We start from the raw sequence: 15,387 nt of genomic DNA on the forward strand, positions 1-15,387 counted from the left end.
TGTAAGCAGAGAAAGCAGAGTTAACGTTTCAAGTCCTTTTGGCTCTTTGTCAGAACAGGGAGGGGAAATTAGTTGGACATTATGAGTTCGATATTCAAGTGTACCAGTGAGAGAATGCAACAAAAAATAGGAACTTTAAGTACAAAAGACTGACGGAATTGTGTGTGCGTTTGTGTGCATGCGTTTGTGTGAGTGAGAAAGGGGGAGGGTTGCATCGAGGCAGGGATGCTGTTTCCTATGGCTGAGGAATCTAGAACAAGGGGCGGGGCGGAGAATCGGCGGTGGGCGGCGTGAATCCCGCCCTGCCGTTCCGCCACCAGCTGCCGAATTCGGGGCCCACCAATCGGGGCCCACCAAACTGCGGGTGGGCCTCTGCCGTGGGAGCACTCTGTAAGGCTCCGCCATGGCCGGCGCGGAGAAGAAACACCCTGCGCATGCGCAGGAAACACACCGGCGGTTCTGAGCATGCGCCAGAACATGCCGGCGGTTCTGCGCATGCGTCAACTTGCACCGGCCCATCGCCGCCGGGTGGCGCGGCACCATCTCCTCCGGCGCCGGCCTGACCCTCGGAAATGCAGAGGATTCTGCAACTTCCAGGTGGCCTGACGCCGGAGTGGTTCGCGCCGCTCTTGGAACCGGCATCGGGCCGTCCTGCCAATTGTGGGAGAATCCCGGCCAAGGTCTCTTAGTCTCGGGAAACCAGTTAGGACTGAGATGAGGAGAAAGTTCTTCACTCAGAGGTGTCGAACCTGTGGAATTCTCGATCACTGAATATACATAAGAAGGAAATAAGACTCTAAAGATGTCAAGGGGTATGGGTAGAGTGCTTGAACATGGCATTGAGGTACAGGAGCTGTCACAATCATGTTGAATAGCGGAGCAGGCTGGAAGGGCCAAAAAGGTAACAATCTCTGGATCACCACCTGAGCCATGAGCTAATTGGCACAGTGTCAATAAAGATTAAAAAGGTAAATGCGTGACTCAAAGGTTGGTGTTGAAGAAATGGGTTCCAAATTCATGGGACATTGGCGCCAGTACTGGGAAGGAGGGAGCTGTTCGGCAGAGTAGCACAGTGGTTAGCACTGTTGCTTCACAGCTCCAGGATCCCAGGTTTGATTCCCGGCTTGGGTCACTGTCTGGGTGGTCTCACCCCGTGGGTTTCCTCTGGGTGCTCCGGTTTCCTCCCATATTCCAAGGATGTGCAAGTTAGGTGGATTGGCCATGTTAAATTACCCTGAGTGTCCAAAACAGGTTAGCTGGGGTTAAGGGGATAGGGTGGAGGTGTGGGCTTAAATAGGGTGCTCTTTCCGGGCAGACTCGATGGGCGAATATCCTCTGTCTGCACTATAAATTCCATGACCTACTCCTGCTCCTATTTTTTATATTTTTAACTCTTTCACATGTAGATCATTTCACTGCTGAATAAAAAAAATGTATAACAAATGAGTCGGTATTATTATAAAACTGCCCAGTAAACTGGAAAGATTCACTAGATCACTAGACTGCAAGGAATGTTATGTATAAAGCTCTGGTATCCTGACCGAATCTTTCCTTCAGTCAGCATGATCAAAAACCAGTGGACGGAGCTTTCTCTGCAACCCTCCACGAACAGAGGGGGCCCCGTCATTGGCTGGCGGCGGGATCTTCTGGTCCAGCCGTTAACAGGGTTTCCCGTTGAATGCACCCCTTGCAGGGGTGTACCGTCGGAGGGACTGGAAGATCTCACTGGCGTCAGTGGCCAGAAAATTCCAGCCAGTGGCTCATTCATTTAGTGCCACTTTGTGTAATCATGCTTTCTGTCATTTACCTGTATAAGAATAGTGACTGCAGTTCAAAACCAATTTTTTTTGCTAAAGTACTTTATCATATCTTGAGGATGTGATTAAATGCATACATCTGGATTTAAAAAAAACTAGTTTATCAGTGATATGTTACATTTAAGAATAGAAAAAAACTTGCCTTTCACATCCTCAGAATATTCCAAGTCACTTTACACATAATGAATTACTTTTGAGTTAAACCTAGATTACATACTCAAAACCTGGAGTGGGACTTGAACCCACAAACTCCTGAGTTAGACTAAGAGTGCTACCATTGAGAGCCAAATTTTCAGTAGAACTTTTCAAAACAATTCCAATCAAACAAAATAACACAATTCGAAGAATTAATCTAAGCTTGATAATTAGCTTCTGAATATAAGATGTTTTTTTTCCTTAAACTGAAATTCCCAATTGTCATAGGAGTTGGCAGAAGAACAAATTCTGACTATTTAGCTCACTCAGGATATTGGTCACAATTCAAACTGAATCCATTTTTATACACTGGAAAATAGAAGCCAGGATATTTTGCATTGTTTTTCTATTGGATAGCTGACCCTTTAGATTGAAAATACAAATTCAACTAATTTAAAGTATGGATATACGACAAATTGTATTAAGCCTGTCATCAGGAAGAACAGAAAAACTTCACGATATTATACTGGGATGATTCAGAACTCTTAAAAAATTCATATGTATATTGGATGAATTTTAAAAGAAAACTACCACAATAAGGGTGGTAGTTTTTTTAGGTGGCACAGTGGTTAGCACTGCTGCCTCACGGCATCAGGGATCCAGGTTCAATTCCGGCCTCGACTGTGTAGAGTTTGCACCTTCTTCCCATGCCTGCATGGGTTGGCGGCTCCGGTTTCCTCCCACAGTCCAAAGATGTGCAGGCTAGGTGCATTGTTCATGCTAAATTGCCCCTTAGTGTCCAAAGGTTGGGTGGGGTTACGGGAATCGGGCAGGGGAGTGGGCCAAGGTAGGGAGGGTGCTCTTACAGAGGATCGGTGCAGACTCAAAGGGCCCAATGGCCTCCTTCTGCACAGTAGGAATTCTATGATTCCATAATATAATAAAACAGACAAAGGCATTACATAAATACAAAACATTTCCTTATTTTCTAAGAACAACCATCTAACTATTCTAATCCCATTTTCCAGCCTTGTATGCCATGGCATCGCAAGTGTACAACTAAATACTTCCTAAATGTTTTGATGGTCTCTACCTCCTCCACCCTTTCAGACAGAGAGTTCCAAACTCCCATCTGGGTAAAAGAACTTCCTCACATCCCCTCTAAAACTCCTGCCCCTCATCTCAAATCTATGCCCCTGGCCGTTGATCCTTCCACCAAGGGGAAAAGTTTCTTCTTATGCACCCCATCAATGCCCAATTTCATACATCTCAATCATGTACTGTACTGTACCATCTAACTTGAAATTGGAGTAGAAAATTCCAAATATCTGAAAGAATAGGTTATCCAGCAAACTCTTATGGGAATAAAATTAATTGGATGAAACAATGACACACATTGAAATGCTAAAAATGAGGCTTTGATACATCCTCATGCTGAAAGTATTATAATCTTCCATCCATAAATCTGGGTAATTTCCATTTTGCTCTAAAAAGCAATGTAAAATTAGTAAATACACCTAAAATTTTCCAAGATGTACTCTCATTTCATCAGTCTCAGTACATCTTTATACTATTAAAAAAAACTGAGGCACAGCTCCTGCTATCACCAACCAAGTTGCACTCGAGAAAAGCCTTTTATCTCTAAAAACACCTCATATCACCATTTAATACAATTTTCATTGATTTAAGGTTACAGTGAAAGCCTGATCACAATTTTCATGTCAAATACAATATTTTTATTGAAAATGTACATATGTTTTAATTATTTCCCCGCGTGACACGATGGCGCAGTTGTTAGCACTGCTGCTTCGCGAGGACCCGGGTTCAGTCCCAGCCCTGAGTCACTGTCCGTGTGAAGCTTGCACAATCTTCCCTTGTCTGTGTGGGTCTCACCCCCACAACCCAAAGATGTGCAGGCTAAGTGAATTTGCCATGCTAAATTGCCCCTTAATTGGAAAAGAAAAATAGTGTACTCTAAATTTATATGAAAAAAAATTTCCCATTAAACATTTCAATTGTTTTCATTGTTTTTAAGTCTGCATTTTTCAATGTGAAAGTTCATAAATGAAGGAAATACTGTGAGCAGCATCATACCAACAACATTAATGTGACACGTGGGCCTGCCTCTGTGAGCAGAATCTCAGGAAGAAACTGATGACAGGGAAACTCGCAGGTCTTGCTCCACTGACAGGTGCTTCCTCCTTCTGTTTCTTACATAGGCCAGTGTTGAAAACACCAACTCACACATGCAGATTGTGGGAAATTGTAAGAGTGCTGATATTCTGCAATCTAAAAAAAATGGATATTCTTGTGTGGCAAACAACAAAAATGTGTCCAGAGGCATCTATGCAAACTTCAGTTTCAATATACAATCCATCCTTAGTTTTCCAAATTCCTCTTATTCTTTTAATGACAATTTCTTTGCTTATTCAAGAGGAAGTGGACTAAATGGCCAACTACCTAGTCAAAGTCTTCCATATTCATGGAGGAGAATTGATATTCAAACTTCTCTTATAGAGTTTTAAAATGTGTGGAAATGAGGCTGAGAACAGTTTTCTCAGCAGGATTTGCTGATGCCAGCTTGAATATTTCAATCGACCCACTTGCCACTTTTTCCTACCATGTTTAGCTACGGCAGTCAGAATATTCTCGCTTTTCCACTGCATTTTAACATTCAGCTCATTCAAATGGTTGAAAATATCTCAAAGATATACAAGCTTAGCACATCAAGATCATCACATATTAAACCTTTGTGCGGCAATTTATGCAGAGCCAAAAACTCTTTCAGCATATTATGAAATTCATAAGTACAAGAAACGACCTTCCGCTGAGACAGCAATCGCACTTGTGTGTGCATAAGTAAACCCTGGTACCCAGCTCTCATCTCTCATCTCCTCATACAAAATGGCAAACAAGCACGATTTCGAAGGACATGACTTTGCTTAATTCACGATTTTAACTGTTTGATCCAACACTGCAGTTGACTCAGATGGTATTGTTTTAGCAACAGGAGCCTCACGGATCAGGATACAGTGGCTGGTCAGGATGTCAAGATCGTGTTCTTTCACCATACTCATGAATCCTTTGATTTCTCCATTCATGGAAGTGGCTTCATCAATGCAGGTGCTATTGTACTTGGTCCTGTTAAGATTGTTTCCCTCCAGGTAAGCAGTTGTGATACAAAAGATTTCCTTTTCGGTCAAATGACCAGGTATTTCTTCGCAAAAGTGAAATTCTCCTATAGAATCCACATCAAACTGCCTGACATTAGCTATGAGCTGGCAGTGCACGTTAATATCTGTGCAAGGCAAATTTTCCATTAATTTCTGTCGAAGCACATGTTGAATATCAACTGATATTTTGGAAATACGCCATTTCATTGTACTATCAGAAAGATAAACTTTGTCGATTTCATTGGCAGCATTAGCTCCCAAAATTCCTGTCACAGTACTTTTGCATGCCGGCAGATATAGGGTTTCAACAATAGTATGCAGCTTCATCAATTTTCGCTATGAGTTCAGCCACCAGGTATCTTGCATTCTGCACGTTATCTGAAACTCGCGCACACTCCATCATGAATTAATTTTGAGATAGTCTCTCTTCTCTCAGCGCTTGAATATCCTTGTATATTGTTGCTCGAGAGCAAAGAGTGTTTTGTATTGAAATGGTGCTTCAAAACTTACTTGATACCATTGCAGCACTTGAAACCTTTCCTCTGAGACAGGGCAAGAGGCACCAGTCCATAAAAATCCAAAGGCAAATTAGCTGTCACTGTACTGTCTGTGTAAGAACCTTGCTTTTTTCTCCTGAGGTGCTGTTCTTTCGGCCACATCCGAATCAGAGCTCAATTCTTCACTTCTACCAATGTTATTAAGAACGTATCCATGTCCTTAAGAACGTATCCATGTCAAGCTGTGGTAAAACACACCACACTGCAAAATAAATGCTCTCAAGCATCAACTTAGAAGTGCCAAGCCGAAAATACTCTTCCAAAGGTGTATCCTTGCCCCAACACCATGCAGCATTGAGTTACCAACCTCCAGTGGCCTTCTCGGATCTTCAGAACTTCTTTTGGAGTCTCTTTGACTACTAAGGCTTGTCCCAAGTCCATCTCATTTCAGGTCATCTCCTTGTTGATCTTTCTCTATTTGGAGCCTGTATCTCCTTTTCTTAACTTTATTACTGTTTCTTACCTATGACTTCTTCCCTTACTGGAAACTTTGTTTTTTTTATCCTTCCGTCTTCTCTCCTGGTTTCTTTCCTCTCCCCATCTTCCTTGCTTCTCCCAGGGTTTATGAGCCCTTTTTATGAGCACTTCTTGTGCAGGCTGCTCAGTGGTCAGCATCCAGAAGCTTTAAGGAACTTGGCGTCTCCCATCCATGCACAAAGCCAGGAAAGCATCACAATTGTGCGGTTCGGTTTGTTTTACATTGATAATCCGAACCACGCATGCACAGTCGGCAGTGGGCCATGCATATGCAGTTCGGATATTCTACATTGGTCAGATACAATCGTTGTGCAACTCTTTCCTGGTCAGCACATGCGTGGAAGGCCTAAGGTTCATCGGGACTTGGAGATGCTGACCACGGAGCTGAAAATAAAGGTTAGGTTTTGTTTAGCACAGTGGGCTAAACAGCTGGTTTGTGATGCAGAACAATGCCAGCAGAGCGGGTTCAATTCCCGTACCGGCCTCCCCAAACAAGCGGCGGAATGTGGTGACTAGAGGCTTTTCACAGTAACCTCATTGATGTCCACTTGTGACAATAAGCGATTATTATTATTTATTTACATTAACCTTTAGTCATTTTCAATGTTATTTCACACCACTGTTGGGAATCTCTGAACTGAGCCATTACACAAAATGATTGCCATTAGAACAGGGATATGCCAAGCCTTTAACTGACAAGATAAGATCAAGATTTCAACTCTTTCATACCCCATCAATTAGTTAGTCTAGCCAACATTGACTTAAGCCAGTTACAGGTGGTTCTTAATTTGACTCAAAGATTAATTTCCACAGGAACTTACTATTATTTCAGAATCACGTCCCATAGAAATGACTGTCCTGTTTACAGTTCTCAGTAGTTTCTCCATAATTATCTGGACATGTCGTTGAGTTAGTCCCTAGGATAGAAATCAACCAACAAAGAGTTACTAACGATGACGAACAAAACAAAATACTGATGTTTACTATTAAAATCCATTTTCATTCAAAGAAAATCAGTTATAATTGTACTCAGGGTCAAGACAACAGAATGAATGTTCAATGTCAAATCAAAGTTTGCAGGATAAAATGCAGGGGTTGCTATTAATCACACTTTCGTGAAATGATTTCTTACTAATTGTCATTTCCACAGTAAACAGCAAAGAACAGGACACAGTCTCAAAATAAGGGGTAGGCCATTTAGGTCGGAGATGAGGAGAAATGTCTTCAGTCAGAGAGTGATAAATCTTTGGAATCCTCTACCTATACATCTGTGGAGTCTCAGCTGTTGAAGATAGAGATTGATAATTTTCTACATAGTAAAGACATTAAGGGCATGGGGATAGTGTGCAAAAATGGCTTTGCGATAAAAATCTAATGAATAGTACAAAAAGTTCAAGGGAATGAATGACAAACCCCTGCTCCTATCTCCTAAGTATCTAGGTTACTAAGTAAATCACATCAAGTGAAAGCTAAATATACAAAATGTGCACCTTTTGGGGGTTATTTTCTAAACACAATTGAAATGATCCGGAAATGCTCAAATTCAATTCAGAATGGGTCATATCTATTTGACTAGATACTATCTCCAACTGCTTCCTGGGCATCCGGAATGCACAATCTTGAAGTAACTACTAGGAGGTAGTCTGGTCTGCCTGAAATCTGAAATAGAGAGCTCGCAGGTGAAATCATGGGCATCCTGGAGTTTCTTTAAAATTACTAGACATTTATATCGTATGCCTTGTCCTACGAATGAATTTTAAAATTCACATACACTAACAATTTGAATTTTTGTGGCATGTTTAAAACGTAGGGCAGCACAGTGGCACTGTGATTAGCACTGCTGCCTCTAAGAGCTAGAGACCCGGGTTCAATTCTGCCCTTGGGTGACCTTGTCTGTATGGAGCTTGCACATTTCTCCCTGCATCTGCGTGGGTTTATCCGGGCTCCGGTTTCCTCCCACAGTCCAAAAATGTGCAGGTTCGGTGGAGTGGCCATCCTAAACTGCCCCTTAGTGTCCATAGGTTAGGTGGGGTTACAGGAATAGGGCAGGAGAGTGGGCCTAGGTAGGGTGCTCTTTCGGAGGGTCAGTGCAGACACGGTGTGCTGAATGATCTCCTTCTACACTGTCGGGATTCTATGGGTTCTCTGAGAACACAAGGGGCTTCAAGAGACTAAATCAAAAATATATAAATCATTCGGTGGGATTTAATGTCGAGGGGTGTTGTTCTAGTAACACATATGCACTTTTTGCAAAATATGAATTTGCCAACCTTGGCATCAAAAAAAGGCAACATCATAAATTTAATTCTTGAAAAGAGCAAGTAATTAGAGCAACTCAACATGTAAAAACAAAAGAGAAGCTGCAGGCTGCTCTGCTTTGTTTTAATACCGGAGAAATTCTGTCTAGAGCTGAAGATATGAGAATCCAAACGGACCATAGCCTTCTAAAGGAGGGAAGATCATATAATGAAATTCTGGCATAACATGATTGGCAAATAAAGAAGGCCAATTAGAATGGGTTATGATCCTGGGCCAGACCGCCAAGCTTTTGGTATGATTCAGTTAGGGACTAATAAAATTTTGTTTACAATAGACTAAAGTTTGATATTCAAGGCACTTGCTAAGAGAATAACGCTGCAAGATTCCACAGGTTTAGACCAAAAATAAACTTTACTACACAAAGTTAGAAATAAAAAACAATTCACAATATCCATCTTATATTTGGTAACATTCTGGGTGAATATGAGGTACATGCAAACTGTGGTCAAACAAACCACACTGCAAATAAATGGCAGATGCGGACAAGACAGATTCCATGGATTTCTCAACAACCCACCCGTAGATCAGCAACACAGTCAACCAATTTCATCAAGATTCTGTCTGTCTCGTGAAGGGATTTGAAGGTCTTGCCTAGGAATGCTCTCCAAACATTGCTGCAACTTGGGCGGCCTCAATGATGGCCCACCTCGCATGATTTCAATCCCTTTTCCCAAGACTCTGTTTCCCCCAGATTCCAAAGTCTGCACTCACAAGCACAAATTGAGCTTTGTGGCTATGCTGTGCAAAATACTACTGGTCCAAAGGGATAACTTTGTCCTGACGGCCTATAACACAGAGTCACCAACATTCTGCTGTTCTCTTTGATTTTCAGAGCTTCTCCTGAGCCCTCTTCTATAGTCAAGGCTCCTGCTCAGCCCTCACCATTTAAAGCCTGCCAACCGGAGCCATTTTATTACTTGGAACCTCTTTCTCTGCACCTCTTTGTTCTTAACTGGGACATCTCCCTGTCCAGGACTCCCTTCAATCATGGTGCTCCTCTCCTGGGTCACATGATTGGGATTTTTGCACTGTTTACTTTTTGAATAGGCACACTGGGTCCTTCCATGGCCTAAATACCTAAAACAAATTCCAGTTTGCACATGTGCTGCCCACTCTTGGCCCACACGTGCATGAAATTCTGGAGACATGCTGGGAGTTGTCATTCCCAGCCTCCAAATGATGATAAGGTAAGTTTGGATCTCGTAACAAATGGAGAAAAACATTAAATAATGAGAATAAAGAAAGCAGATCCTGTCAACAGTTATTGGAGAGTCAGGCAATGATAACACAGACAATAAGTACAAATAGAAACAAATTAAAATATAATTTTAATACTATATTTTAACAAGTAAAGGCATTAATCCATGAAGAAAGATCAATTGAAAAGTTATAACTGTCAAAAAGGGAGAACCTACTACCCCATCCTTTCTGTAGAGCACTTCCAAGATGTTGCTAAGCAGATGGCAGCACGCTTCCAATTCTTCTCGGTTCTCCAAATGATGCTTCAGTTGTTCAGTCATCATTGGCAGAAGTATATCTCTGCAGTCTAGGTACAGAGTGGCACCATTTAAAATAACACAAAAACTCTTGTTAGGTAACAAGCAGAAGTTAATTTTTCACTATTATGTTTCTTAAAGCTGAAAAAACACCCAAACTGCAAATGCATTTTCATCACTAAAGTAATCATCTTTGCAATAAATTATTATATTTCATAACACTCCTTGCCAATTCATAATTTTTCTAATTAGGATTGTAATATTTAAGTTGAAAATTATCAAATTAGTCTACGAATGGCATTTTCCAGCCGCAACACCGATGGGCAGTGTTGTGGCGGGACAGGAAAATTTGGAGAACCATTAATAGGCAAAGACTCTCCAAATTTTCCTGCCCCACCGGTGTCGAGGCAGGAAAATATTGGCCGGTGACTCTACAAAAAAGTACTTTTAATGTCATGTTGACTTCCATTTCTTAAAATTCATTCATAGAATGTGAGTGTAACTGGCTAGGCCAGGATTTAATGCCCAGGCCTAACTGCACTTGAGAAGGTGATGGTGAGCCACCTTCTTTAACCACTGCAACCCATGTGGGTACACTCACAGTTCTGTTGGGAGGGGAGAAGTTACATGATTTTAATACACCAACAATGAAAGAAGGATGATATAGTTCTAAGTAAGGATGGCATGTGACTTAGAGAGAAATTTAGAGGTGGTGGTGTTCCCATGCATCTGTTGCACTTGAGCTTCTTGGTGGAAGAGTATATGGGTTTGAAAGATATTGTCAAAGGAGCCTTGCCAGGTTTGTGCTGCGTATCTTGTAAATTCTGCAGATTGCTGCACTTGGTTCTGGTAGTGAACGGGGGTGCCAATCAAGTAGGTTACTTTGTCCTGGGCAGTGTTGAGTTTCTTGTAGTAGCACTCATCCAGGAAAGTGGGGCTTATTCCATCACACTTACTAGCTTGTACCTTGTAGGTAGTCGTCTCCTGGCTTGGAGAGTGGGGAGGGAAATTACTCACTGAAGAATTTCCAGCCTCTAACATGCCCTTGTAGCCACAGTATTTAATAGCTGGTTCATTTGACTTGCTGGTCAATGATAACACCCAGGATGTTGATAGTGGAGGATTCAGCAATGGTAATGTAATTGAATGTCATGTGGAGATGGTTAAGTGCTTTCTTGTTGGAGATGGCCATTCTCTGGCACTTGTATGGTGCACATGTTACTAGCCACATATCACCCAAGCCTGAATGATGTCTAGGTCTTGCTTCATGGAAGCATGTCCTGCTTTAGAACCTGAGGTGTTGCGAATTGCATTCAACATTGTGCAATCATCAGCTAATGGCCCCATTTCGGGCCTTATGATGGAGATAAAGTCACCGATGAAGCTGCTGAAGAAGCCTAGGCCAAGGACAATAAAATTAGGAAAAATTGGAGCAATATCCTGGTCTCACATGAGTGTTCTAAGCAGTGGACAGTTTTCCTTTGATTTTCATATTTAATTTTACACTTCTGAAATTCAGCTCTTGTGTCCCTGGTTGGACCAAGGCTCTGAGGTCTAGAGCTGAGCATTGCTGGCTGAACTCAAACTGAGCATCAGTGAGAAGGCTATTGCTGTGTAGGTGCCGTTTGATGGTATTGTCTCCGACACTGCCCTTACTTTGCTCAAGATTGAGTGGAGGGTGACAGGACAGTAACTAACCAGAATAAATTTCATTGAATCTTTACAGTGCAGGGGGACATTCAGCAGATCAATTTTGCACTTGTTCTCTGAAAGAGCATTCTATCTAGTCCCAATCCCCTGCCTTATCATCATAACCACGCGCCTTCTTTCAGATAGCAATCCATTTCCCTTTGAATACGTCAATCTAAACTGCTTCCACCACTCTCTTCGGAAGTTGATTACAGACTCCAGCCACTCTCTGGATGAGAACATTTTTCCTCACATCATCTTTGCTCCTTTTTGGCAATTATTGTGAATCTGTGCCCTCTGGTTCTTGATGCTCTCTTGAGCTGGAACAATTCCTCCCTATTTACTCTGTTCATACCCCTCAGGAACTTGAATGTCACTATCAAGTCTCTCAGCACTTTTTCTCTCAGGAAAAGACACAACTGCCGGGATTCTCCGCCGGCATGATTTACCGTTATGCCGGCGCCCGGGGGTTTCCTGACGGCATGGGGCTGACCCACAATGGGAAACCCCATGGACCAGCCTGCGTAACAGAGAATCCTGCCGGCCGGTAGGGGCAGAAATGTGGTGCGGCGGGGCAGAGAATCCCGCCCTTGGGCGGATTCTCCGATCTATTCCCATAGCAACCATACTTTATCAATTTAATAATTGTTGTGAATCTCCTCTGTACTCTCGCCAATGGAATCACATCCTTCTTCAAATATGGCACCCAGACCTTGATGCAGTACTACAGATGAGGTTCAAAATGACCTCCTTACTCTTGTACTATTAATTAAGGCTAAGACACTATATGCTTACTAACTGTTCTCTCAACATGCCCTGCCATCTTCAAACATTTACGTGCATATACACTGAGGTTCCTCTGTTCCTGTACATTCTTCAAAATGTATTCTTTTTCTTGTATTATCTATCCATATGCCTTGAACACTACCTATATATCAGAAGGAGCCAAGGTCCCAATGCTGACCCCTGGGAATTGGACTAAACCTTCCTCCAAATAACCATTATGACTTGGGGACTGATTTGCGCTCCGCGAGGGATTTCCCCAAGGAATCCCGCTACCGGGCCGGGATTTTGAGTGGGCGGGCCAATGGTGCGGTCCTGCGGCTCAGCCCCCCTTCCCCTGCAACACAATATTGCAACCCCCCCCCCCCACCACAGCACAATTCAGTCCCCAAGACTTTCTGGGTAAGCCCCCACCCACCCACCAGAGATCCCCTAATTAAAGAGACCCCCCCCTCCTCACAGACATCCTAGGTGAAAAGACAGCTTCCTCACACACCCAGTTCAAACTTCAGCATTGTTCCATTCATCTCTCATCACGGTTGAGTAACTGAAGTGGTCAGCTGTGAAATTAACTGTAAAGTTTGTAAACCTCAAGTTTTGATCGACAGCTCCTGGACCACCAAACAGAGTTAAATGTTTTCAGTTAGTTTCACAGCTGACCACTTAAAACTCACTCAATGGTGAAGGGAGATGAATGGAAAGCACTTAACTGGACTCCCTTAAAGAGTTAAAGAGTTACCCCCTTGGCCCACTGTGATGACTACTGCGTCAGGTACACGTTTGTCAGGAGCTGCACCAATTTGTGCCCACATGATTGCCGGCTGAGAGAATCGCGAGGGCCCGGACAATATGGTGCCCAGCGGTAATAAAATTCAAATAGGTTAATATCCCATTGGCATCCTCCCGCTGGCGCAGGGCAAGAACCTCGATCTCGAGAATAGTGGGCGCCGTAGCACCAGAAACAGCGCTGATCCCGTTTTATCCATGGCGCTGGATTCTCCACCATATCGGGAACTCCACTGCTGGTGGAAAGCAGTGGAGAATCTAGTACAAGGTATAGTTTTAGTGGATTTAATTTAATTTACTGTTTCTGATAAAACCGATAGTTAGATTCATGCTGGACAACAGTGTTTGTATGAGTGGGAGTTGGTTAAGTTCCGAATGTGTTTTTAGAAAGGGCTACATCGTGAAAAACAAATAAGTCGGCAGAGGTATGGCTTGGCAACTGGGGTCTTGTAAGGTAGATCAGCTTTTAAGTTTTAGTTTATCTAATTTGATTGAATTTGGAGGCAGGTTCTCGGGGAGTGAACATCTCGTACCTCTGCCAGAAGAAAGGCTGGACAGGACAGTCGTTGCAAAGAGTCAGGATCAAAGAACTTTTGTGGCATGTCCTGGGCAGCAGAGAGTTAGCCCAGGAGAAGACTACATTTCTGGGCAATTCTCACATATGTCTGCATGTAAGGACTTCTGAAGGGACCCGATGTATAACTCCCTACAACATCCCAACTTCAATGATCTGGAGACGGGAAGATCTGGACTCCAAATCAACGCAGGAAGAAAAAATGTACTCAGAATTGCAATCAAAGTCTGGCAAAATGAAAATTTATTTGGTTCAGAGTGGAGTTTATTTTCCCAGTCACCTTGTGTGCTTAAAATGGACTGTGCGTTAATAAGACGATAGTCGGCTAAAATGTACTTTGCAATCAGTGTTAATCTTAAAAGTGTGTAATTGTTAAGTTAAAGGGGGAAGGAAGGGAAAAGTAAAGGCGTATTGTATCATAATCCAATTCTTTCATGTGTAATAATTTTTTTTCTTGTGCCCATCGATCTTCACCGTCGTCGTCGCGAGGTTGCGGGGCCGGGACTGATCCAGGCGAGTTGCGGCAGGTGCTGGGAGGTCCCGGACTGGTCAGCGGTGGCAGAGGTAGCGGCAGGCGATGAAAGGCCAGATGGGCAGTGGTCCTGAGGCGCCGTCCAAAACGGCGCCGAAGATGGCGGCGCCCATGGCGGATGGCATCAAAGATGGCGGCGCCCACGGGCCGCACGTGGCTTGCGGTGAGGAAGATGGCGGCGCCCACGGGCCGCACGTGGCTTGCGAAGGGGAAAATGGCGGTGCTCCTGGGTCGCAAGTGGGGAGTGTAGAAATGCCGGGCCTGGAAACAGCGGCGACCAACCGGGCCTGGCAAACAGCAGCGAAGTGTCCTTTCTTCCCACACCCGTTGCAGGTCGCGCTCCGCACCGGGCAGCGCTTCCTGGGGTGTTTGTTTTGCCAGCAAAAATAACACTTGGCCCCCCCCCAGAGTTGGCTGGCTGCCGCGTGGTTCAGGCTTGCAGGAGTCGGCAGCTGGTGGGGCCCACGATGCCCACGAGGGTGTCGCGCGGTCGGGTGCGTAGGACTGAACGTTACGGGAGGCCACTTCTAACAAATTAGCAAGCTGCCTAGTTCCCGCAAGATCGAGTGTACCCCCTTCCAGAAGCCGCTGGCGGACGTACGCAGATTTCATGCCCATGACGTCAGCGTCTCTAATTAAAAGTTTGGTGTGCTGGACTGCCAAAACTGCCTGGCAGTCACAGTTCCTACCTAGGATGTGCAGGGCACGCCAGAAATCGTCCAGAGATTCCCCAGCGAGTTGCTGTCTCGTGGTCAGGAGGTGCCTGGCGTATACTTGATTCACTGGTCGAACGTAATGTCCCTTCAGGAGCTCCATCACTTCAGAGTAGGTGGGCGCATCCCGGATGAGGGGAAAAATGAGGAATAGAGGACTTGGAGCTTCTGTGAGTCCGAGGGTTCTTTAGCGGCTGTTCTGAGGTAGCCTTCGAAGCAGGCTAGCCAGTGATCAAAGGCGGACGTAGCGTTGGCTGCTTGAGGGCTCAGCTGCAGGCGATCAGGCATGATGCGGAGATCCATCGTTTAAAAAATCTTGCTCAATAAATTGATGCA

General features: G+C 43.8%; 1 protein-coding gene across 1 annotated transcript in view; it reads right to left on the reverse strand.

The window, feature by feature from the left end:
- dock1 (dedicator of cytokinesis 1) overlaps positions 1-15,387 on the reverse strand; it is an 850,868-nt gene that overhangs the window by 617,938 nt on the left and 217,543 nt on the right. Inside the window, exons 23-24 of the mRNA XM_072479204.1 lie at positions 9,894-10,024; positions 6,981-7,076 (exon numbers count right to left, since the gene is read on the reverse strand). Of these exons, the coding sequence (XP_072335305.1) occupies positions 6,981-7,076; positions 9,894-10,024 (227 nt within the window). The remainder of the gene's footprint in view (positions 1-6,980; positions 7,077-9,893; positions 10,025-15,387) is intronic.

Source organism: Scyliorhinus torazame, chromosome 16 (genome assembly GCF_047496885.1).
Source record: "Scyliorhinus torazame isolate Kashiwa2021f chromosome 16, sScyTor2.1, whole genome shotgun sequence".
In the NCBI taxonomy this organism is placed as follows: domain Eukaryota; kingdom Metazoa; phylum Chordata; class Chondrichthyes; order Carcharhiniformes; family Scyliorhinidae; genus Scyliorhinus; species Scyliorhinus torazame.